General features: G+C 43.9%; 1 protein-coding gene across 3 annotated transcripts in view; it reads right to left on the bottom strand.

Annotated features, from left to right (window-relative positions):
• Positions 1–5,336: 5,336 nt before the first annotated feature.
• The window catches only part of DSTYK (dual serine/threonine and tyrosine protein kinase), a 65,431-nt gene continuing 47,062 nt past the window's right edge, over positions 5,337–23,705 (bottom strand). For 2 of the 3 annotated variants that reach the window (XM_066361952.1, XM_066361953.1), the window contains exons 7-13: positions 23,405–23,534; positions 22,926–23,082; positions 22,376–22,508; positions 20,115–20,228; positions 13,071–13,185; positions 10,066–10,200; positions 5,337–9,715 (exon numbers count right to left, since the gene is read on the bottom strand). In XM_066361952.1, the coding sequence (XP_066218049.1) occupies positions 9,528–9,715; positions 10,066–10,200; positions 13,071–13,185; positions 20,115–20,228; positions 22,376–22,508; positions 22,926–23,082; positions 23,405–23,534 (972 nt within the window). In that variant the 3' untranslated portion in view covers positions 5,337–9,527. Of the gene's footprint in view, positions 9,716–10,065; positions 10,201–13,070; positions 13,186–18,186; positions 18,357–20,114; positions 20,229–22,375; positions 22,509–22,925; positions 23,083–23,404; positions 23,535–23,705 lie in introns of those variants that run through there. The other variant, XM_066361954.1, reaches the window with a different exon arrangement.

Genomic DNA, 23,705 nt, shown 5'->3' with positions numbered 1-23,705 from the left:
GAGAGGAAGAGGAGGAGAAGCAGATAGGCACTTCTCCTGTGTGCCCTGACAGGGAATCAAGACCAGGACATACATACACCGGGGCCGACACTCTAATACTGAGCCAACTGCCCAGGGCCTCATTTTCTTAAAAAATGAAAAAGATAGATGTTCATAGCAAATGAACAATACAATAACAGAAATTCAATAAGTAAAAGTTGAAAGTTCTCTCCCTAGGAATACCACTGTTACCGGTTTGATGTGTATATATATCCTTACAAACTTTTTTCTATGCATTTAAATAGAGAGATGGACCAGATCTCTAGAGGATATGGGATTATGGGGAATGGAAGGGATTTTACAAAAAAAAAAAAGTCCTAATAAATATACTCTTACATAAATTATTTTTTAACCCAATAATATAGTATAAACATCTTTCCTTGTCAGTATGTAGAGATCTGTCATTCCTTTTATTAGCTGCATAGTATTCCATGGTATGAGCTCCATAATTTATTTATTTATTTATTTTTTCATTTTAGAGAGAAGGGGGAGAGAGAGAGAGAGAGAGAGAGAGAGAGAGAAGGGGGAGGAGCAGGAAGCATCAACTCCCATATGTGCCTTGACCAGGCAAGCCAGGGTTTTGAACCGGCAACCTCAGCATTTCCAGGTCGACGCTTTATCCACTGCGCCACCACAGGTCAGGCACCTCCATCTTTTTAGTATTATAAAAAATGGTGCAAGGGGTGTGGGGGAGGTGGAAGAAGGTATGGGGGGATCAACAGCAATGGAAGAAGACTTGTCTTGGGGTGGTGAACACACAATGCAATATACAGATGATGTGTTACAGAATTGTACACCTGAAACATATAATTTTATTAACCAATATTAACTCAATAAATTCAATAAAAAATGTTAATTTGCAAATAATTTAATTAATTAGCTACTTGACTACTATAAAATGAAGGGGTTAATAAATCCTTAGGACAGGATTTGAAAAATAAATGTATTCATTCATGTTTTTAGTAGAAAATGGAAAAAAAAAGTAAGGATTCAATAAACACTCATACTTATATAACTTTGCACAACTGTGCAAATATTTCTGTAGATAGGGGACTGCCTAAAAATCATTTCTGGAGCAAAGGATATATAGGTTTAAAATGTTTACATTAGGTACTACCAAATTGCCCTTTTGTGCTGTATCTACTTCCCAACATAGGGACATGCTCATCACTCATGCTTATAAATAGGTTTTTAATATTTATTTTCAAGAATTTGACAGATGGAAATATATTTTTGTGTTTTTTTTTAAGACTTTAATTTTATTCATTATAGGGAGGGGGGGGGAGAGAGAGAGAGAGAGAGAGAAGTGGGGAGGAGCAGGTAGCATCAACTCTCATATGTGCCTTGACCAGGCAAGCCCAGGGTTTCGAACTGGCAACCTCAGTGTTTCCAGGTTGATGCTTTATCCACTGCACCACCACAGGTCAGGCTCTTTTTGTTTTTTTTTTTTGTGTTTTTTTTTTTCATTTTTCTGAAGCTGGAAACAGGGAGAGACAGTCAGACAGACTCCCGCATGCGCCCGACCGGGATCCACCCGGCACGCCCACCATGGGGCGGGGCTCTGCCCACCAGGGGGCGATGCTCTGCCCATCCTGGGCGTCGCCATATTGCGACCAGAGCCACTCTAGCGCCTGGGGCAGAGGCCGAGGAGCCATCCCCAGCACCCGGGCCATCTTTGCTCCAATGGAGCCTTGGCTGCGGGAGGGGAAGAGAGAGACGCGGAGGGGTGGAGAAGCAAATGGGCGCTTCTCCTGTGTGCCCTGGCCGGGAATCGAACCCGGGTCCTCCGCACGCTAGGCCGACGCTCTACCGCTGAGCCAACCGGCCAGGGCCTCTTTTTGGTTTTTATATGCAATTTTTCCTGATTATTAGTGAGAATAGACATCGTTTTCAAATATGTATTAAGTCAATTTGTTCTAAAACGTTTTTTTGGTCTCTTCATAAATTAGGAAACGACTCTTTTATCAAGTATATATATAGTATACTGTGATTATTCTCTCCAAATTAGTGGTCTTTTGTTTTTTTTTGAGAGTGAAAGACAAGAAGGTAGAGAGAGGGTGAGAAGCATCAACTCGTAGTTGCTTTCACTTTAGTCATACATTGAGCTTCTCATACGTGCCTTGACTGGGGTTGTGCCAGTGTCTCCTTGCTCAAGCCAGTGACCCTGGGCTTTTCATGCCAGCTTATGCTCAAGCTGATGAGCTTTGGGATCGTGCGGACCACCCCTGACTCTAGCTGGCGACCCCACACTGACAAGCCTGTGCTCAGAGCCAGCAACCTCAGGGTTTGTTGGGGTTTTTTTGTATTTTTCTGAAGTTGGAAACGGGGAGGTAGTCAGACAGACTCCCGCATGCACCCGACCGGGATCCACCCGGCATGCCCACCAGGGGGCGATGCTCTGCCCACCTGGGGCACTGCTCTGTTGCAAACAGAGCCATTCTAGTGCCTGAGGCAGAGGCCACAGAGCCATCCTCAGCGCCCAGGCCAACTTTGCTCCAATGGAGCCTTGGCTGCAGGAAGGGAAGAGAGAGACAGAGAGAAAGGAGAGGGGGAGGGGTGGAGAAGCAGATGGGCGCTTCTCCTGTGTGCCCTGGCCAGGAATCAAACCTGGGACTCCTGCATGCCAGGCCGGCGCTCTACCACTGAGCCAACCAGCCAGGGCAACCACAGGGTTTTGAACCAGTGACCCCAGCATTCTAGGTGAATGGTTTATGAACTGCGTTATCATGATCAGGCCAAATTAGTGATATCTTAATTTTGCTTTTGATGTCTTTGGATGTATATATGTTCTTTTCATTTTTTAAAGATTTTATTTATTGATTTGGGGTTGGGGGGAGTAGGATTGTAGTTGCTTCACTTTAGTAGTTCATTGATTGCTTTTTGTATGTGCCTTGACCAGGCAAACTCGGAATTTCGAACCAGGGACCTCAGCATTCCAGGTCAAACTCTATCTACTGCGCCACCACAGGTCAGGCTGTTCTTTATAATTTCTATCATTTTTTTCTGTGTGGTTTCTGGATTCTTGATCACACTAAAAAATGTTCTCCCTTCCCCCAAACTATAAATGAACACACTTACGTGCATTTTTTCCCGAGGCAGAATGGTATAGTGATTAGTTGTAGAACGAAAGGTTCCAGAGCTGGACTTCTTAGGTTCAAATCCCAATTCTGGCATTTATCAGTTGCATGATCCTGGTATTTAATTTTCTCATCAGTAAAATGGGGTTCTGGTGAAGGTTAAGTGAGTTAATATATGTAAAGCATTTAGAAGAGTGTCCAGTATATAGTACTCACTGTGTGTGCCATTACCTAGTTCCTTTATAGTCTTTAAAACTTTTTCTTTAATATAGTTTTATTTTTATATTTAGATTTTTAGTATACCTTTTTTTTCATGATTGAGTATATAAATATTTTCTCCAGTGAATAATCAGTTTACTAAAAGTCTATTTTCCCAGTGATTTGAAATGCTACCTTTAGAATATACCAAAGAACGGGCCATCCCTAGGAGGGCCCCAAGAGACCTTGACCAGTTTATGGCCACCCACGAAAACTATACATGAAAGAATAATCAACTAACACTTATGGACACTTTGGGATCCTATAAAGGTAGAAATTTCTAAGTTGAATTTAACAATGTTCAGAAACTTGGTGGACTCTCCCCACTGAACCCCTCCCAATCATAGGACTAGGAAGGGACTCCAGTTGCCCTACTGAAGGGACAAGTCTGTGGAGGGTTGTGTCCTTGGAAAGGCATACCCCATCTAAAATATACATACTGCAAGCTGTTTTCTCTGAAATAGTAATGCCTAGAGAACTTAATAAAACTCATATTGAGCTTTATACTAGAATATAGGGCTATGCATGTAAGACGGGATATATCTGGCTATGAAGGGCAGCTAGAATTAGTGGAAACTTTCACAAGTGTAAGAGGCTCAGCTGTATTAAATGACTTTTGTGTAGGAGTAGGCAGAGAACCACCGAGATTCACTGTTAGCTATTTCTTTAAGACTTACTCAAAAATACATCAACTGTTCAAGGTATGCTGCCATCTCCTGGTGAAACTTGTGTTGCAGTCAAATCACAAGCAGTTACAGCTAAAGTGATGCAGCCATACAAACATGATATAGTAACTCAGAACAAAACAAACACGCTGCACAGGAAAAGGCGGCATGCTGCCTGCTAACACTCCCTTGTGACTATGGATAGTGCCACTCTGCTGGCAGTGGCCTATGATGGTGCCTGTCGGGCAATGCTTCGCAAGCAAATCTGAAGGTGGGATGACCCTAAATAGAAAATTCAAATATTCCAAACGCAGCTTGGTCAGTATATACAGTGTGTCCGTAAAGTCATGGTGCACTTTTGACCGGTCACAGGAAAGCAACAAAAGACGATAGAAATGTGAAATCTGCATCAAATAAAAGGAAAATCCTCCCAGTTTCTGTAGGATGATGTGGCAGCATGTGCACATGCGCAGATATGACGTTAACACTGTGTATACAGCAGAGCAGCCCACGGCCATGCCAGTCAAGATGTGGACGGTATAGAGGAAAGTTCAGTGTGTTCGGTGGCTCACTAAATTCAAATCCATGACCAAAGTGCAAATGTGAATATTGGCGCATTTATAACGAAGCGCCACCACATAGGAATAGCATTACTCGGTGGGATAAGCAGTTGAAAGAAACCGGCAGTTTGGTGGAGAAACCCCGTTCTGGTAGGCCATTAATCAGTGACGAGTCTGTAGAGGCTACACGGGATGGCTACCTAAGGAGCCCTAAAAAAATCTGTGCGTGAGCCCACATCGAACTGCACTGAATAGGTATGAAACTGGGTGAGTTTTCCTTTTATTTGGTTCAGATTTCACATTTCTATCGTCTTTTGTTGCTTTCCTGTGACCGGTCAAAAGTGCACCTTGACTTTATGGACACACTGTAGATTCCACCGCCAGGTTCTCTCACAGTGTAATAAGGAACAGGTTTGTGCATGAGCTCAGAATGTTGCACGTTCGTGCTGAAAAGAAGCTGGAGAAAGTATGTGAACCCAGGAAAGTCTCTGAAAAATAAATTGCTATCACCACACCTTGCCTCCCCTTCTCCGCTGTCCCACCTTCCTGTGCCCCACTTTCTGGTAGTGGCAATGTCAAGGACCTGGACACCAAGAGCACGCTATGGGGGAGTGGCACGTTCCATCAACCTCTAAGGCAAACTGTAAGACATCTGACTGCAGAGGTCCCAGTGGAAATGGAACAGAGTAGAGTGCCCTGTTAACACAGGGGAAACAAAAGCCAAACACACATGAACCTAAAACGTTAATGTGATCTTTATTACATAGCACATCTGGTATTTGTGCATTCCAACAAGTATACAGAATACTCTATAAAACCAAACGAAACCCTTCAAAATTACACTAAGAGAAGACTTATCCCTTAATTGTGTTTCTTAAAAATACAATTAACACGGTCCTGCTGTAACAATGTGGAAAGAGGCAGGTAGCACAAGAAAGGACAGAGTGTAAGGACTGATGTTTGTGCCAAAATAATTTCTCTTGTTATTGCACTTTTATTCTACACACTTAGTATGTTACATTTTTATTTAACACTGTAATAAACATTAGTGCTTTAAAACAAACAAAAACATTACATGAAAACAAAAGACAACAAGCTGCCCAGACCAATTTTCTTTTCAACCCTCTGGGGAAGAAGGCCTACCCAGTACCAGGTGCTCAGTTGGACTGGATGTTACCAAAGCAGATGAAGTTAAAATATCAAACCCTTGAAAGAACAGTAACGCTACTTGAAACCCCCAAGGGAGTTTGCAATACAAGTATCTCAAGGTTACTCCCTCCTTACCTATTAATATCGGCCCTACTCCACCTCCATATTTAGAAAGATAAACCCTCTTATTTTTTCTTTTAATGACAAAGTGGGTTATTTGATCCAGAAAATTCCAAAATCAAGCTTTGAAATTTCAAAGAAAAAAAATTCTCTTTTGGCAATGGACTCTTAGCCTGCCTGCTCAGATACTGCGGAGTTAGGAGGTTCCGATTAGCCAGATGGAACACCAACCATGCCTTCTCGCCAAGCAAGGCCAGGGAGTCTCGATTCACCGAAGTGCTGCTGTAACTACCAACCCCCCTTTGCTTGTCAGTCCTGAATAAAAACCAAAAAATAAAGTGTTGTTCAGTGCAGTTACCATGTTGCAGCCCAAACCACTTCTTCGGTAACAGCAATAAAAAAACTTTTCTAATACCTTTGCAGCTCAAGAAAGATGTGTAAAAAACCCCAAACAAACAAACAAACAAACAAACAAAAAACCCAAAAAAACAAAAACAAAATTGCATTGGAGAGCTGACAGGTGCTGGTTGAGAGTTCTATCATTCCCCTATTTCTATCTGTGGTAGTACTGTATCCTTTCCTTCAATGTTTCCTTGACTTTTAGTGTTAAAAATTAGAAGCTGCCACCTAGGCTCTATTCCCCTGAAACTGAGAGAGTCACAAGTGATTCTCTGGTCCAGGAAGAACCAGCATAGTCCTCCTTTCCAGAGAAGTGAAAGGCTTGCTCAATCAATGAGCTACTTTCCACAGAGGATCATGGGAATTCAGGCATGCCTTTGGAAACCTCACACAAACCAGCATTCCTCCACCCATGGCTGACCTTGCTTCTGGCTCCGCAGGCACAGGGTCAGCCACTCCTGGCTCCAGACTCCACCATTTCTTCTGATTGCTCTGCAGGAAGGTCCCCACTCAGTTCTAAAGCAACGTAAGTGATCAGACTTCAAGTGCATGAAAAATTGCCAGGTGATCAATTTTGGGTGGGAGTAAATTGCCCTAATTAAAATGATTAGAAGGATAGGACACAGTGTAATTCTTCCATCCCATCCTTCTTCTTCCTCCCCCAGCCACAGTCTCACTTCACCACTTGGTAGCAAATACTGCCAAAGTTAGGAGGTAAAATCTTCAGACTTTGGTCTTGCCAAGCCCTTGACAGCCCAAGTGCCACCAAATTTCCTTAATACCTAGTATCTTCCCAAGTAACAGACAATACAGTACATTTCATGGCATTCCATCACTTTAAAAATAATGGTTGCCAAGGAACAAAGAATCCAAAATTTGCTGACAATGTTGTAAAACAAAAGCGAAGTATACACGTGCTATTCATATGCATTTTGCACTCAGCCTGCTGAGTGTTTAAATAATACCTCCCAATGTCTAAATGTGGGCTTTGGCTGGCCCAGAGACTTTCAGGAATATTCGGCACTTTTTCTCAGAATACTTTTTTTTTTAAATAAGCTACTCACCCATTAGCCCCTCCCTTCCCACTCAGGCAAACAAATGTGGGGGAACTGCTAAAAAACTGATGTCTGAGAGCAAACTAAGTCACAGGAGTAAGCTGAAAAGGGGCTCTGGCCCTTTCAGAGAAAAGCCTAACCTCCCATGTGTGAATGGGGTATGAACAGACTTCCAAAGAACGTAAGGAACGTGGTCTGCACACTGGCAGCACAGACTCCGACTACAGCCAGAGTTAAAGGACAGTCTGGAAAAGGGAATATATAAAAGCTTTCTTGAAATTTCACACAGGACAAGACTTACAATGATTTTTCATCAAGTAGAGATTACCTGCCTCTATTTTTTTTAACTTGAAACATGGCTTCCTGGAAGGCCCATCATAGTCCCCAGAAAGGCAACCAGTTAATGCTGATGACGAGAGTGCTTTGAAGTAAACCTGTTAAGTGTTAAAATTTTAAGAGATACACTGAACATTCCACCAAAACAAGGCTGGAGCCTACAGAACGCAAAGACACTGGGTCAGGTCAACTTATCATTTGCAAATAAAAAGGTTTTCAGCACTATACGGAGTTCCTGAGGGCTACAGGTGCTCAGGGCTGCTTCGCTCATACATAGCATAAGCAGAGCCCAGGACAGCTAGAGTTAAACACTAAACTGTAAAAATTATATGAAAAAAATTTTGTAGACTCCATTTATACCCTGTTAATTTTTAAGAGATGGTCATCTGTCACAAACAATTCTAGAAAATTCTAGCAGCAAACCCGCCCATTATCTTATACACCTGCTCAGGGACCTGTTTCAATCAGTCTGGGACTAGGCACAGGGGACAGACCACAGTGCTTGGGGATTATTACGCAGACGGAGGAAGTTCCTCTCCTTCACTGTCCATTCCTTCACCCACATGCTTTTGTAAATCTAACAGACCGCTTTGGTTGAGGGAGGCTTGAAGTCAAGATCTGAGATGTGCCAGTGTTTAAATTGTTTCCCTTTCTTTTGACTGGCCTAAGACTTTCTCTATGTACACTGAATAACAAAGTCTGGGGGGACCCTTCCCAGCCACTAACATACAGGGGGGAGGGGTACACAGAACTACAGAGAGTTCTTCTCTTTCACCTGGTTCTTTTCTTCCACATTACATTTAAAATAAGGTACAAAGAAGGAACAAGTTGCAGAAGAAAACCTTGGTTAAAGAGCTCACTGATCAAGTTTAAAAACATCAGTGTGTTAGATTCAAACACAAAAAGAAGAGTTTCTGATTTTTTTAAGTTTTAAGAAACAAGCTGGTATCCTTTCAGTGGGTTTGTATGGAGGCCCATGGCCTTCAGATCACTGTGCACTTCTCAGTTCACCAAATACTTCACACTAGGCCAATTTTACTTAGACTTACCCCTAAGTACTATGTGAACTGGAGCTTCCTCATCTTGAGACCAAAAAGAGCGGAAAAAAGAATAAAGACTCAAGTATAGAATTCTGTTCTAGGAGTAGCAGTAACTCAAAATCCAACACACACACACACACACACACGGATGCTTGCACACGCATTTTTTCTGTTAGTGGCTTCTGGTGATGTAACTGAAACCCTCTCCCATACGTTAGGCTGTGTGGGCCTGTAATGGGTAACACACAGGTACTGTGAGGAAGAGACAGCTTTGCTTCTGGCATCTCCAGTGGGGCCTGTGGCTGCTGCAACCTGACATCTCTGGTTACAGAGCAGGAACCAGGTACCCACAAGTTATGGTTTTGCTAGTATGTTTTCACAATTTCAGAACTAAGCTTTAATTTTCTAAGGGTCCTTACAACTAGATAAAACCAAACTGTTCATAGCTAGAGCCAAAACTATGAAAACTGTAGTTTTTAATACTATTGTCACTGCAGTGTCTCACTTGTCATAGAAACATACAGTGAACAGACAATGGTAACATTTACCTCATTTTCAGTTCTGAGGTCAGAACTTGCTTTCTTCAGCCTTCTACCCATGTCCTAGACAATCCTTTGCTAAAGAAATAGCTTGGGGCATCAGTGAACTGCTGAGTATGTTCAGCCATCAACAGCACTAGTCAGGAGACATCTCTGCCAGGGGCCTCAAGCTGCCCAGCAAGCATCAGTTCCCCTGGAAGCTGTCTGCAACGAACAACTGTCAAATTCTTCCCATGGCCAAAAGATGAGGGGAAGGAAAGAAACAGAGAAAGATAAAAAGGTCTTTGCTTTCAAGTAGAATCATCCAGTCCTCTGTTTGGCTGGTCAGAATTTAATTTGCATAGCCTGTCCATGATGCCCTGGAGCATGGGCTGGACAATGCCCAAGAGAGGTCTCTGCGAGGGGTCGCCATCCCAGCAGGCTTCCATCAGCTGCCAGCACTCCTCATCAAACACCGGAAGCCGTTCTGGGCGGGCCCCTAGAGAAAGGAGCACGGAAATAAGACCCGAGTCAGTGAGAAGGCTGCCAATTCAACCAATCGGCATGATTAGCTCTTTGGCTGATAACCCAGTTGGGCTAAGAATGCAATAAGCTTTAGCTTCAACTGCAGACATCTAGGTTAGAATCTAATATTAACAGTGGTGAGAAACTGGAACACACTGGCATATGAAGTTAAACTGGAAATTTTAAAGAAAAAAGCCTCTTTCAGACAGTTCAGGACAATGATGCTTGGAATGAAAAGTTTGATGAGAGGCCCCTGCTACTGTGCCTGGTTTTGTTCTGCTCTCAACAGGGGAGTTTGGACAAAGTAGGGCTTGCGGCTCTTACCTCTCCGCACATTGTTCCAGAGATGGTCTTTGCTGGCACACCTTTCAAATGCCTCAGGGAGCTTGACAGAGCCTGAGCAGATATACCAGAACAGAATGCCAAAAGCGTAGACATCCACGGAATTATCATACTTCCCTAGAGCAAGAAGGGGTGACAATCAGTGAGCCAGGGAGAGAAATCTATAGCATCACCATTAACTTCACCTGCAGAGATTGCTACACTTTTTCCTAAAGCTTTTAACCTCCATTATCTTGCATAACAACCATTAGGCAGGACTCGTTCATCATGCCCATTTTATAATAAAAGAATTATAGCAGCACCACAGACCAAAACTAGATATTAACAGAGCTACGACTAGAACTTGACAAAGGAGAAGAAAAACAGGTCTTTTTTTAAAAAAAATTTATTTCTCCATTGATTTGAGAGGGCGGGAGAGAAAGGAAGAGGCAGAGAAAGAAGGCTCAACTCATTGTTTTACTTAGTTCCACTTAGTTGTGTACTTATTGGTTGCTTCTCATATGTGCCCTCACCAGGGGTCAAACCCGCAATCTCTGGTGCGCTGCATTGATGTTTTATCCATTGAGCAACCGGCTAGGGCAAGACTTTTATTTTAATGGGATAGTCAAAATGATTAAATCTGAAAGATTGTATTAGGGAAATAAAGATGGGAAATACAGGTAGCTGGGCAAGTTGGAATCAGAATACAAAGATTTTTAAAGTCAGACAGAAGAGTCAGGATTCAGTGGACAGCAGAAGTCATTTATGTTCTAGAGCAGGAGGTGACATGAAGAAAAGTTATTTTTTATTATTTTTTATTTACTTTAGAGAGGGAGAGAAAGCAAAAAAGAGAGAAAGCGAGAGAGAGAGAGAGGTAGAAGGGGGGAACCATCAATTCCCACATGTGCCTTGACCAGGCAAGCCCACGGTTTCAAACCGGTGACCTCAGCATTCCAGGTCAACGCTTTATCCACTGCACCACCACTGTTCAGGCGAAGAAAAGTATTTTACAAAGATTATTCTTATAGCACTAGAATGGATTGCAGTAGAAACAACCAAAGGAATTTAAATATGAAGTAGCCAAAAACAAAACAAAACAGAAACAAGCAAGCAGGGGAAATAGAAATTTAATTTTTTAAAAAAGTAAATCTATAGAAAGAAAAATGATGACTACATATTCATTCCAATGTGGGTAGGACTACAGTTTCCCAGCTAACTCCTAATTTAGCGTGGATCACTCAGTGAAAAGCTGACCTGTGTATGAGGCTAATGAGAGAAATTAAAATATGTTGCTAATTTAATTCTTACCAATACTAATGGGCAACCTGTGATTACCTTTCCATCTTCCTCAACAATCATACAACCTCTCCTCATCTACTCAGGTTCAAAACCTTGGAGTCATTGTTTAGTCATTCTTTGCTGTACATCACTCATATCAACTTAAAACAAAAACAAAAACAAACCCTGCTCATTCTTCTTCTGACTCATCTTAAATCTGTCACTGGATTTTGTTTTGTTTTGTTTTGTTTTATTTTGTTTTTGTATTTTTCTGAAGTTGGAAACGGGGAGGCAGTCAGACAGACTCCCGCATGCGCCCAACCGGGATCCACCCGGCATGCCCACCAGGGGGTGATGCTCTGCCCATCTAGGGCGTTGCTCTGTTATAACCAGAGCCATTCTAGCGCCTGGGGCAGAGGCCATAGAGCCATCCTCAGCGCCCGGGCCAACTTTGCTCCAGTGGAACCTTGACTGCGGGAGGGGAAGAGAGAGACAGAGAGGAAGGAGAGGGGGAGGGGTGGAGAAGCAGATGGGCACTTCTCCTGTGTGCCCCGGCCGGGAATCGAACCTGGGACTCCTGCATGCCAGGCCGACGCTCCATCACTGAGCCAACCGGCCAGGGCCAAATCTGTCACTGGTTTTGTTTGCTTTAGCACTACCACCAACCTAATCAAGAAGACAGCCACGGTTTCCCCACCTTGTTTCTTGCCATCAGTTTCCCTCTCCTTACTGCTGCTAAGCTAATCTCCCACAAACATGTTTCATTCTTTACAGCTCAAAAGGGCAACAGGACCTTACTTCTTCCACATGAAACCTCCACTCCTCTGAGTGAATTTCAAGCCCATTGCATTTTATCTCCAACCTGGTTTGCTATTATTTCCCAAGTAGATTTCTTTTGTCATGCTTATTTCTGTTCTACAATTTTCCTCATATTTCCCATTACCTAGCCTCCAGAATTTTCCTCCTCTTTTCATACATGGTTAGACACTAGAGACAAACACCTAGATTCCATTCCTTACTCCATAACTTCTAGCTCAGTGTTCTGGGGTGGTTTTTTTCAGTTGCCTGGCCTTGACTTAACTTTATCCATGACATGAAAATAAAAATGCATTAACATCACCACACAAGTTCTAATGAGGATTAAATGGAATAAAATATATGAAAAACTGACACTGCTTAGCTCAAAGAATATTCTTAATAAATATGAAGTCCCTTCTCACCTGCCAATTTTTCCAGATCTGATTCAAGTTCTACCTAAAAATCTTCCGTCTACCACAAAATCAACAAACATTTCAACCTTATTTACCCTTTCTTTGAACATCAAATTACACTACGTAGCATTTAATTTAGCACTTTATCACGCTGTCTTATACTGCCCTATTAATTATTTTACCTCTATTAATATATGTCATCTATAAGTTCTTTAATGATAGGGGACAACTCCTAATATACTGTAGAAGTTATTTGATCAATACTTTATGATAAAATAATAGATTATGGAAATTATGGCCTTGAGAGACATCCAAAAGAACAGTTGGTGACTCCCATTAGCACTCTTATTTCTGACCCCTTTACAACTCTTTACATTTCCCTCTACTTGTCTTAGTTTTTTTCTGGTGTTTTCTCCCCTGCCTGCTGGACCTGCCCAGGACTACTTGCGGACACTACTCTTAGCTCAAGGGGTTACTGTGCGAAGCCCCGCCCAGCCCACTCCCTGCCCTCCAGCTTACCTGTGAAAAGTTCAGGGGCCATATGGATTGGCGTCCCCACAATGCTGCCTGACATCATGGCCTCTGGTTTGCAGAATCCTAAGTCAGTGATTTTGGCTCGGTTCTGCTTGTCCAGCTGCCAACAAAGCGGGGTCAGAGTCACCCTGTGTCTGATCCTACACACAGCACTCAGCTCAGCTGCCTCCCCAAACTCAATAGCAGGTGTCTACCTCATAGCAGTACTTAATTAATCCTGCCTCCAGGTTCATTCCCATTACTGTCTTCTCCCCAGACAGACTGTAAGCAACCTAATGGTGGGGATTTAGCACAGTGCCTGGCACTATCAGGAGCTTAAAACTTCTTGGAAAAATGAATAAGTGAAGAACACTGAGAAAAGTATTTGTTTCTTTTTTTTTTGTCTTTATTTTTTTCTATTTTCTTAATCTTCTATTTTTATTGAATCCAGAGAGAGGAAGGGGGGTAAGGGGGAGACAGAAGCATCAATCTATTTCTGTATGTGCCCCAGCCAAGGACTGAACCAGCCACCTCTGCATTGCAAGACAATGCTCCAGCCAAGCGAGCCATCGAGCCAGGGCATATTTTAGTTTCTGATTAATCTCCTCTGACCTCCAGACCCCAGGGCAAAAATCTGTTAAGAACATTGAGGTCCTCTGGTCAGCTAGAGTTTCTGGAATTCCCTCTAGTTTCCTTGCTTAAAGGTCTAAGAGAATAAATGTGTGTCTCATTGGATAATAAGCCTCTATGATTTTAGAAAGATCTTTCCTTCCCCCCCAAATTGTTATATCTTTATACGTTATTTAAAGTGAAGCCAGAGACAACTCAATAATAATCTAAAATATTTTCATGAGAAGTATGTAAAAAATTCTTTGTAATTCAGATGACAGGCTGGATGGGTTCATGACCTTTTAAGGTGCATTTACCCACCTCAGCCCTCATCCAGTATTTCTGATCAAACCCTAAGGAATCCTTAAAAATATCAATGTCACAAAAGAAGAAAAGTCAGAACTATTCTACACTAACGGAGGCTAAAGAAACATGGCAAGATGCAATGTATGACCCTGGGGCTGGATCTAGGATCAAAGAGACCACATATTTAGAATAATTGGACATATTTGGGACAATGGAAAATGTTCATACAAAACAGTACATTAACTAATAGTAGTGTATCAATGTTAAATTTCTTGGGTGTGATGATGGCATTTTAATTACATAGAAGATGGTCCCTTTTTAGGAGGTACAAGCTGAAGTACAGGTGTACCTCAGAGATACTACAATACAGATCCAGACCCAGAACTCTGCTATAAAGTCAACAGAATAGAGCAATAAAGTGAGTTACATGATTTTTTTGGTTTTGCAATGTATATAAAAGTTATTTTTATACTATATTATAGTCTATTAAGTATACAACAGCATTATATCTTAAAAAAACAACAAGGTATGTACATTAATTTAAAAATGCTTTATTGCTAAAAAATGTTAACCATCAAGATGGGCGCAAGCCAGGCCCTGGCCAGTTGGCTCAGCAGTAGAGCGTCGGCCTGGCGTGCAGGAGTCCTGGCCAGGGCACACAGGAGAGGCACCCATCTGCCTCTCCACCCCTCCCCCTCTCCTTCCTCTCTGTCTCTCTCTTCCCCTCCCACAGCCGAGGCTCCATTGGAGCAAAGATGGCTCGGGCGCTGGGGATGGCTCTGTGGCCTCTGCCTCAGGTGCTAGAGTGGCTCTGGTTGCAACAGAGCGACGCCCCAATGGGCAGAGCATCGCCCCCTGGTGGGCATGCCGGGTGGATCCCGGTCGGGCGCATGCGGGAGTCTGACTGCCTCCGCGTTTACAGCTTCGGAAAAATGAAAAGAAAAAAATATCAGTAAAAAAAAAAAAAAGATGGGCGCAAGCCATGGGGTGGGCCCAGTTCCTTCCGATCACTGCTTGACCTTTGCCTCCTCAGACCTTCAAACCCCCAACCTCTGAGGATGTGGCTCATCGCCTCCTTACACTGCGGTCCCAGGCTAGCCCTTGACTACTTCCAGGAAATGTACCCGCTGCTCCTCCACTTTTAGCTGCCCTGCCCACTGGGAGGGAACACATGTGGAAGGTGTTTCCTCCCACCGGAGAGCTCCCCCTCATCAGGAGGGTAAGCCTGGGGCAAGGGTGCGCGCTGTCCCCACCGTCCCTGCCTGCCACATCACCACATAAATGGTGACTTGGGTATCAAGCTCTGCCCTCATCCCACCTCCAGTGAGGGTGAGTCAGTCAAGGAGGCCAGGGCTAGTGTCACCCAGTCAGATCTGGGGGACTGCTCCCCTTGCACACTGCTCCTAGCTCCCATACTCCAAGTTTCTTCCGTGGGGCTGGCTTCCAGTGAAAGAGACATCTCCTAAGCAGTACTGGGAGGTTGGGTGAGTTCCTTGCCCACTAGAAACAGCCCTGCTCCCAACTCCTTGAGTTCTCCTTGGCCTCTCCCTGACCTCCCAGAATCTGCCTGAAAGGGCTGGAGTCCTGAGGAGAGGGGCTGTGTCTGCAGGACTATGCGAGCTCAGCCCACAATGACATACACAGGAGCCTCTGATCTCGTTAAAGAGATGTGAACCCAAAAAAATGCTACCATCATCTGAGCCTTCAATGAGCTGTATATTCTTGCTGATGGAGGCTCTTGCCGCAAGGTTGACGGCTGCTGACTGATCAAGGTGGAGGTCGCTGAAGGTTGGGGTGGCGGTGGCAAGTTCTTAAAATAAGACAACAATGAAGTTTGCCACATTGATTGACTCTTCTTCCACAAATGATGTGTCTGTAGCGTGAGATGCTGTCTGATAGCATTTTACCCACAGTGGAGCTGCTTTATAAACTGAGTTCATGTCATAGTCTATATCCTTGGTCATTTCAACAACTCACTTTCTTTGCTCAAACATAAGAAGCAACTCCTCAGCCATTAATGTTTTATCATGACATTGCAGCAATTCAGTCACATCTTCAGGCTCTACTTCTAATTTTGCCGCTGAAACTCTGAACCCCTCAAAGTCATCCATGATCACTGGAACCAATTTCTTCAAAACCCATTAATGCTGATATTTTTACCTTTTCCTACAAATCATAAATGCTCTTTTTTTTTTTTTTTTTTTTTGCATTTTTCTGAAGCTGGAAACAGGGAGAGACAGTCAGACAGACTCCCGCATGCGCCCGACTGGGATCCACCCAGCACGCCCCCCAGGGGTGACGCTCTGCCCACCAGGGGGTGACGCTCTGCCCATCCTGGGCGTCACCATGTTGCGACCAGAGCCACTCTAGCGCCTGGGGCAGAGGCCACAGAGCCATCCCCAGCGCCCGGGCCATCTTTGCTCCAATGGAGCCTTGGCTGCGGGAGGGGAAGAGAGAGACAGAGAGGAAGGCGCGGCGGAGGGGTGGAGAAGCAAATATGCGCTTCTCCTGTGTGCCCTGGCCGGGAATCGAACCCGGGTCCTCCGCACGCTAGGCCGACGCTCTACCGCTGAGCCAACCGGCCAGGGCCCATAAATGCTCTTAATGGCATCTAGAATGGTGAATACTTTCTAGGTTTTCAATTTACTTTGCCCCGATCCATCAGAGGAATCACTATCTACAGAGCTACAGCCTTACAAAAAAAATTTTTTTTTAAGTGAGAAAAGGGGAGATAGACAGCCTTCTGCATGTGCTCCAACTGGGATCCACCTGACAACCCCCTTCTGGGGCCAATGCTTAAATCAACTGAGCTATCTTCAGTGCCCAGAGCCAATGCCCGAACTGATCGAGCCACTGGCTGTGAAGAGGAATAGAGAAAGAAGGGGGAGAGGGAGGGTGAAAAGAGCAGATAGTCACTTCTCATGTGTACTCTGACCAGGAACAGAACTCGGGACATCTGCACTATGCTCTATGCACTGAGCAAACTGGCCAGGGCCACAAAATGTATTTCTTAGTAAGACTTAAAAGTCAAAATTCCTCTTTGGTCCATGGGCTACAGAATGGACTTTGTGTTAGCAGGTATGAAAACAACATTAATTTCACTGTACATCTTTATCAGAGATCTTTGGTGACCAGGAACATCATCAATAAGCAGCATATTCTGAAAGGAATATTTTTCTCTGAGCAGTAGGCTTCCGCAATGGGCTTAAAATATTCAGTAAACATGCTGTCAACAGATGTGCTGTCATCCAGGCTTTGCTTTCCATTTGTACAGCAAAGGCAGAGCAGATTTAGCATAATTCTTTTTTTCTTCCCTTTTTTTTTTGTGTGTGTGTGTGACAGAGACAGAGAGAGACAGATAGGGACAGACAGGAAGGGAGAGAGATGAGAAGCATCAATTCTTCATTGCAGCTCTTTAGTCGTTCGGTGATTGCTTTCTCATATGTACCTTGAGTGGGAGGCTACAGCAGAGCAAGTGACTCCTTGCTCAAACCAGATGAGCCCGCACTCAAGCCTGCAACCTCAGGGTTTCAAATCTCGCATCCCAGTCTGACGTGCTATCTACTGCGTCACTGCCTGGTCAGGCTTTTCTTATAATATTTAAAAAAAATTTTTTTTTCCTCATTGATTTGGGGGAAGGGAAGAGGGAGAGAGAAAGAAGCATCAACTTGTTTCACTTAGTTGTGTACTCATTGAATTGCTTCTCGTATGTGCCCTCACTAGGGGTAGAATCCGCCACCTCTGGTGTGCTGGGTTGATGCTTTATCCATTAAGCCATCTGGCCAGGGCAGATTTAGTGTAATAATTTTTCCCCCTTTTTTTTTAAGTGAGAAGAGGGGAGATAGACAAATTCCTACATGTGTCCCGACTGGGATCCACCTGGCAACCACCATCTGGGGCCAATGCTTGAATCAACCGAGCTATCCTCAGCACCTGAGGTCAATGCTCAGACTAGGCAAGCTATCCACAGAGCCCAGGACTGATGCTCAAACCAACTGAGCCACTGGCTGTGAGAGGGGAAGAGAGAGAGAAGGGGAGAGGGAGGGGAAAAGAAACAGATGCTTGCTCTTCCCTGACCCAGGATCAAACCCAGAACATCTGCATGCTGGGCCGAAACTCTATTCACTGAGCTAACAGGCCAGGGCCTTTTTTTTTTAAGACCTTTATTCATTGATTTTTAGAGAGAGGAGAGAGAGAGAGAGAGAGAGAGAGAGAAAGGGGGGAGGAGTGGTTGCTTCATAGTAGTTGCTTCTCGTGTGTGCCTTGACCAGGCAAGCCTGGGGTTTTGAACTGGTGACCTTAGCATTCCATCCAGGTCGATGCTCTATTCACTGTGCCACCACAGGTCAGGCTGATTTAGTGTACTTCTTAAGGGCTCTAGGATTTCAGAATGATAAATGAACAATGAGTTCAACTTTAAGTCACTAGCTGCATTAGTGTCTTACATGACAAAGGACAGCCTGTCCTTTGAAGCTCTGAAGCCAGGTACTGACTTCTCTCTAGCTGTGAAACTCAGATGGCATCTTCCCCCAATACAAGGCAGTCATCTACATCGAAAATCTGCCATCTAGTGTAGCCATCTTCATTAATTATCTTGACTAGAGCTTCTGGATAGCTTGCTGCAGCTTCTACACCAGCACTTGCTGTTTCAACTTATACTTTTATGTTATGGAGATGCCTTCTTTCCTTAAATCTCATGAACCAACCTCCGCTGGCTTCAAACCTTTCCTCGGCACCTTTCTCACTTCTCTCAGCCTTCACAGAATTGAAGAGAGTTAGGGCCTGTTCTTGTTTAGGCTTTGTCTTAACGGTATGCTGTGGCTGGTTTGATCTTAAACTTTCTGCATATCAGTAGTAAGGCTGTTCTGCTTTCTTATCATTCGTGTGTTCGCTGGAGTAACACTTTGAATTTCTTTCAAGAACTCCTTTGCATTCATAACTTGGCTAACTAGGACAAGAGGCCTAGCTTTTGGCCTATCTTGACTTTTGACATGTCTTCCTCACTGAGCTTAATCATTTTTAGCTTTTGATTTAAAGTGAGATGTATGACTCTTCCTTTCACTTGAGCATTCTGAAGCCATTGTGAGGTTAACTGGCCTAATTTCAATATTGTTGTGTCTCAGGGAATCAGTGGAACAGTTAGAACTCTTGCATTTGTCTATTTTTTGAGAGAGAGACAGACAGAAAGGGAGAGATAAGAAGCATCAACTCGTCGTTGCAGCACCTTAATTGTTCATTGTTTCTCATATATGCCGACCAGGGAGGGGAGGCTCCAGCTGAGCCAGTGACCTCTTGCTAAAGCCAGAGACCTTTGGGCTCCAGTCAGCGACCATGGGGTCGTGTCTATGATCCCAAGCTCAAGCTGGTGACTCTGCCACACTGGAGCTAATGAGCCTGTGCTTAAGCTGACAACCTTGGGGTTTCGAACCTGGGTCCTCAGCATCCCAGGTCGACGCTCTTTCCACCGCGCTACCACCTGGTCAGGTCGCATGCATTTGTCTTAAGTTTGCCCTCTTATATGGGTGTGGTTGGTGGTGCCCAAGACAATTATAATAGCAACATCAAAGGTCATTGATCACAGATCACCATGACAAACATAATAATGAAAAGATCTAAAAGCGAGACTGATCAAAATGTGACACAGAGACATGAAGTGAGCAAATGCTGTTGGAAAAAAGGATCTGGCAGAATTGTTCAAGGCAGGTTTGCCACAATTCATAAAATTATAAAAAACAAAGTATCTGTGAAGTACATTAAGCAAAGCACAATAAAACAAGGTATGCCTATTTTTAGGAATGATGTGTGTGCGCACGCGCATGCACACATGTGTGTACAGAGAGACAGAAACCACATTAAAGAAAAGGGAAAACACGAATCTGTTTTACCACTCTTTTAACTTCTGTAAACTGAAATTTTTTCAATAGTGTTGGGGAAAAAAACCCTTAAGCAATATGAGCTGTGTCTATGATGCAAGTCCTCCCTAAGCTTTAAGTCCAAGATACTATCTATTTGTTCTGCTGTTAACTTGACTACTATCCCTCCATCTTTTCCTGTGACCAAACTTACACTGCAGTGTACTCTAGAAAGATCACTTAGCCCAGAGGCAGCATGTTACACTGGAGAAACAGCTCTTACCAGCACGTTTTTCAGTTTGATATCCCGGTGAACAAGTCCCTGGCTGTGCAGGAAGCGGATGCCTTCCACCACATCTAGTGCTATCTGCAAACGTGTCTCCAGGGTCAGCCCAGCCTTGGGGAAACAAAAGAGCTTATTTGTCACTAACAAGACAACTCGTTGCCCTGGCTGGATAGCTTGGTTGGTTAGAGCATCATGGTCCCAAAGCACAGAGGTTGCTGGTTTGATCCCTGGTCAGGGCACTACAGGAACTATCTCTCTCCTGCACTCTCCCTTCCTCTCTCTAAAATCAATAAAATTAAAATACAAAAAAAGATAACTCATCAATTTAGCATGCTTATACCAACTAAGAGTTCCTTCTGTGTGGTCTGAAAGTCTGACCACACCGGGTATACAAAAACAGAAGAGGAGACGAGGAAAAGGGGAGAGGAAAGCAGTTAGGAGAAGGAAGTAGAAGAAGCAATGAGGGGTAAGCTACATAGACCAGACACAATCCCTCAGACACTGCACTTAAGCCAGCTGCATAACCCCCTATGTGATCTGGAGAGGTGCAACCAAATGACTGAAGGTATGAGCTTATTCTAACCCCTAAACAAACTTTGGAACTGCCCTTGAGGCTCACAGTAATTACTCCTAGGTCCTTCAGGCAGATTTACATCCACTGCTTTGCAGGCCTAGCTAGGCTAGGTTGGGTTTTATTTATTCCAATACCAAATTCACTCATCTTACTTCTACCAAGCCTCAAATATGGTTCTCTAGACCAGTGGTCCCCAATCTTTTTGGGGCCACGGACCAGTTTAATGTCAGAAAATATTTTCACAGACTGGCCTTTAGGGTGGGACGGATAAATGTATCACGTGACCGAGACAAGTGTCAAGAGTGAGTCTTAGACGGATGTAACAGAGGGAATCTGGTCATTTTTTAAAATAAAACATCGTTTAGACTTAAATGTAAATAAAATGGAAATAATGTTATTTATTCTTTCTCTGCGGACCGGTACCAAATGGCCCACGGAGTTGGGGGACCACTGCTCTAGACCACTTGTGGAGGAGCATTAGACAGTGCTGAGCTCAGCTCCTCGACAGTGAAGAAGGAAAACCACTTGGAGAGTCATTCATCATACTGATTTCTCATGGCTCCTGCAAGCGTTTCTAAGGATTGTTTTGTCCTACTTCAGGAAGCTTCCAAATAAACTGGTACAGGAGAAATCTGTGAGAAGGGACCTACCCAGAGACTGCAGGGTTAGCTTTTCCCCTGTGCTACTCAGCTCCGGTGAGTAGACAAAAGAGACCTCTCTACTTCCTTTTTAGTGGTCATTTTATTTTATTAAAAAATTTTTTATTTGTTGATTTTAGTGAGAGAGGAAAGAAGAGAGACAGACAGACAGGAACATCAATCTGTTCCTGCATGTGCCCTGACCAGGGATTGAACTGGCAACCTCTGTGCTTCCAGACGATGCTATAACCAACCGAGCTATCTGGCCAGGACTTTGGTGGTTATTTTAGATGAGGGAAATGCAGCATCCAACTGAAGGTATTTCACTTTCATTCAAATAAAACCTTTTGATAGCTTCTTGTTGTAACTAAATTTGAATTCTGTGGAAACTCTTAACATTTTCAGTCCTCTATAATTTGCTCCCAACATATCTTTGGCACATTATCCATCCGCCAATAATTCCCAAACTGAACCAGCTGCTCCGACATTGACGAGCATCCTTACTGGCCTTCCAGTGCTTTGGCATTATGCGATTTCCTCCCCCGATACGGCCTATTTCCAATTGCCCAAATTTTCACCATCAATGTGTATTTCAAATTCAAACACCTCATCTTCATGGAATATTCACTGACTATAATTCAAAAGCTCCTAGCAATTATACATCCCTCTAAAGTGCTTAATACAGGGCCTTGTACAAAGTAGTCAGTCACTAATAAATTTATGTGTTGACTAAACAACGAAAACTGGCTTTATACATTGACAGCAACAAAGAGAACAGCAGAATTACTGGCACTTTCTGTGCTCTGAGTAGTCTAGATATTTTCCCACCATCACTGGAGGTAAAAATGGTAAGGTCCAGTCTGGACCAAAAAATAGATTCTGAAAATATTTTAAGGTTATTTTAGAAAGAAGGGTAGTAAGGCTTGATTACTCCAACAATGTCTTATAAAAGCTAGAAGCTCTGAACAAACAAGACAGGATGACAGGCCAGACGGGAACCTGCGGATCTGCGCCAGCTGCTCTCGCTGCCCCCTGCGGCGCCTCACCTTCAGCCCCGTGTAGAGGTCCCGGTGCAGCCGCTCCATGATGAGCAGCACGGCAATGCTGGAGCCGCCCCCGTAGCTGTAGTCGATGACAGACCCGTGGAGATCCACCAATCGCTCATGCTTTGGCAGAGACCTGGTGGGAAGGAGAGAGGTCTGGGCTACACTGCACAGTATGCCACTCCGTGGGAGGGAATAACCTTGAGACCACGCTTAGTCCAGGCCCCAGGTAATGGCCATCAACACAGACAGGGCAAGAGAATGGCCTCTCGAACAAGGACAAAGAATTAGGAAATCTGAATATTGATAGGTACTAAGAACTAAGGAATAAAGTCAAATGGAAAGATGAGTCAGAAAAATTAGGATGTTGTGAAAGTGCAGGCAAAAACAATCAAGGGCCTGAGGAGAGCAGTTCTGGGCCTGACACAGAAATACGACATCTTGAGACGTAGGTGTGGAGACAGAGCATGCTGTAGCTCTTGGTACAGAATTTATGCCAGGCTTGTAGCTTCTTCTCTGGAGCTTTTCCCATAGTGAATGAGACCCTACCCACCTCATGTAGTGAAACTCCAAGGCCAGGTCGTTCCAGTGCTTCTCATCTGGAGGAACAACTGACTTGAGGGCACAAGGGAAGTGTCCCCCCCAGTTGTCACACAGGTATACCACACCATACTGGCCCCGGCCCAGTTCCTGTCCCAGTTTAGGTTTACCTGCAAAGTACAGAGACAGAGATAAGGCAGGAGGGATGGGAACCTGCTGGACAACCTCCCTAAGATTCCTAGCAGTGGACCTGCCTAGAGGCAAGAAGTCATAATTAGGCCAGGGAAAGAAATGCTGATGTCATTCTAAACCAGCAGAAAGTAACCTAACTGGTTTGATTTAAATAAACTTTGGGCATGTTATCTGAACTATATAGAGAGTCAGACCAGGCATACTTTAGGAATTCAAAAACACATCAGGGAGTGCTAGACACTGGGATTCTCCAAGGCTGAACATGAGAACCCACGTTCTTGAGAAAAAACAAGGACTCACGATGCAGCAAGACATCCTGTAGAGAACGGCTCTCCAGAGAAAGGCGGGCCAGGCGGGGGGCGTGATCTTTCCGAACCTTCAGCCACAGATCCTCAGTTTTCTCCAACCGGCCTGAGTGGCCAGCTTCCAGCTGGGAGGACACAGAAAAAAGGACCTGACCTATTAAGTCCCTAGTTCTGGCTTCCTACTCTGTTATACAGGGATAATAAAATATCTGTCCAATAGGATAACTATGGAATTAAATAAGATGTATGTAACATATTTAGTTCAGAGATTAGTCATATGGGGCTCTCACCAAGTA

Source organism: Saccopteryx leptura, chromosome 2, assembly GCF_036850995.1.
Source record: "Saccopteryx leptura isolate mSacLep1 chromosome 2, mSacLep1_pri_phased_curated, whole genome shotgun sequence".
Taxonomy (NCBI): Eukaryota; Metazoa; Chordata; class Mammalia; order Chiroptera; family Emballonuridae; genus Saccopteryx; species Saccopteryx leptura.
The sequence above is the reverse complement of the archived record's forward strand: the minus strand, read 5'-3'. Positions and strand labels throughout refer to the sequence as shown.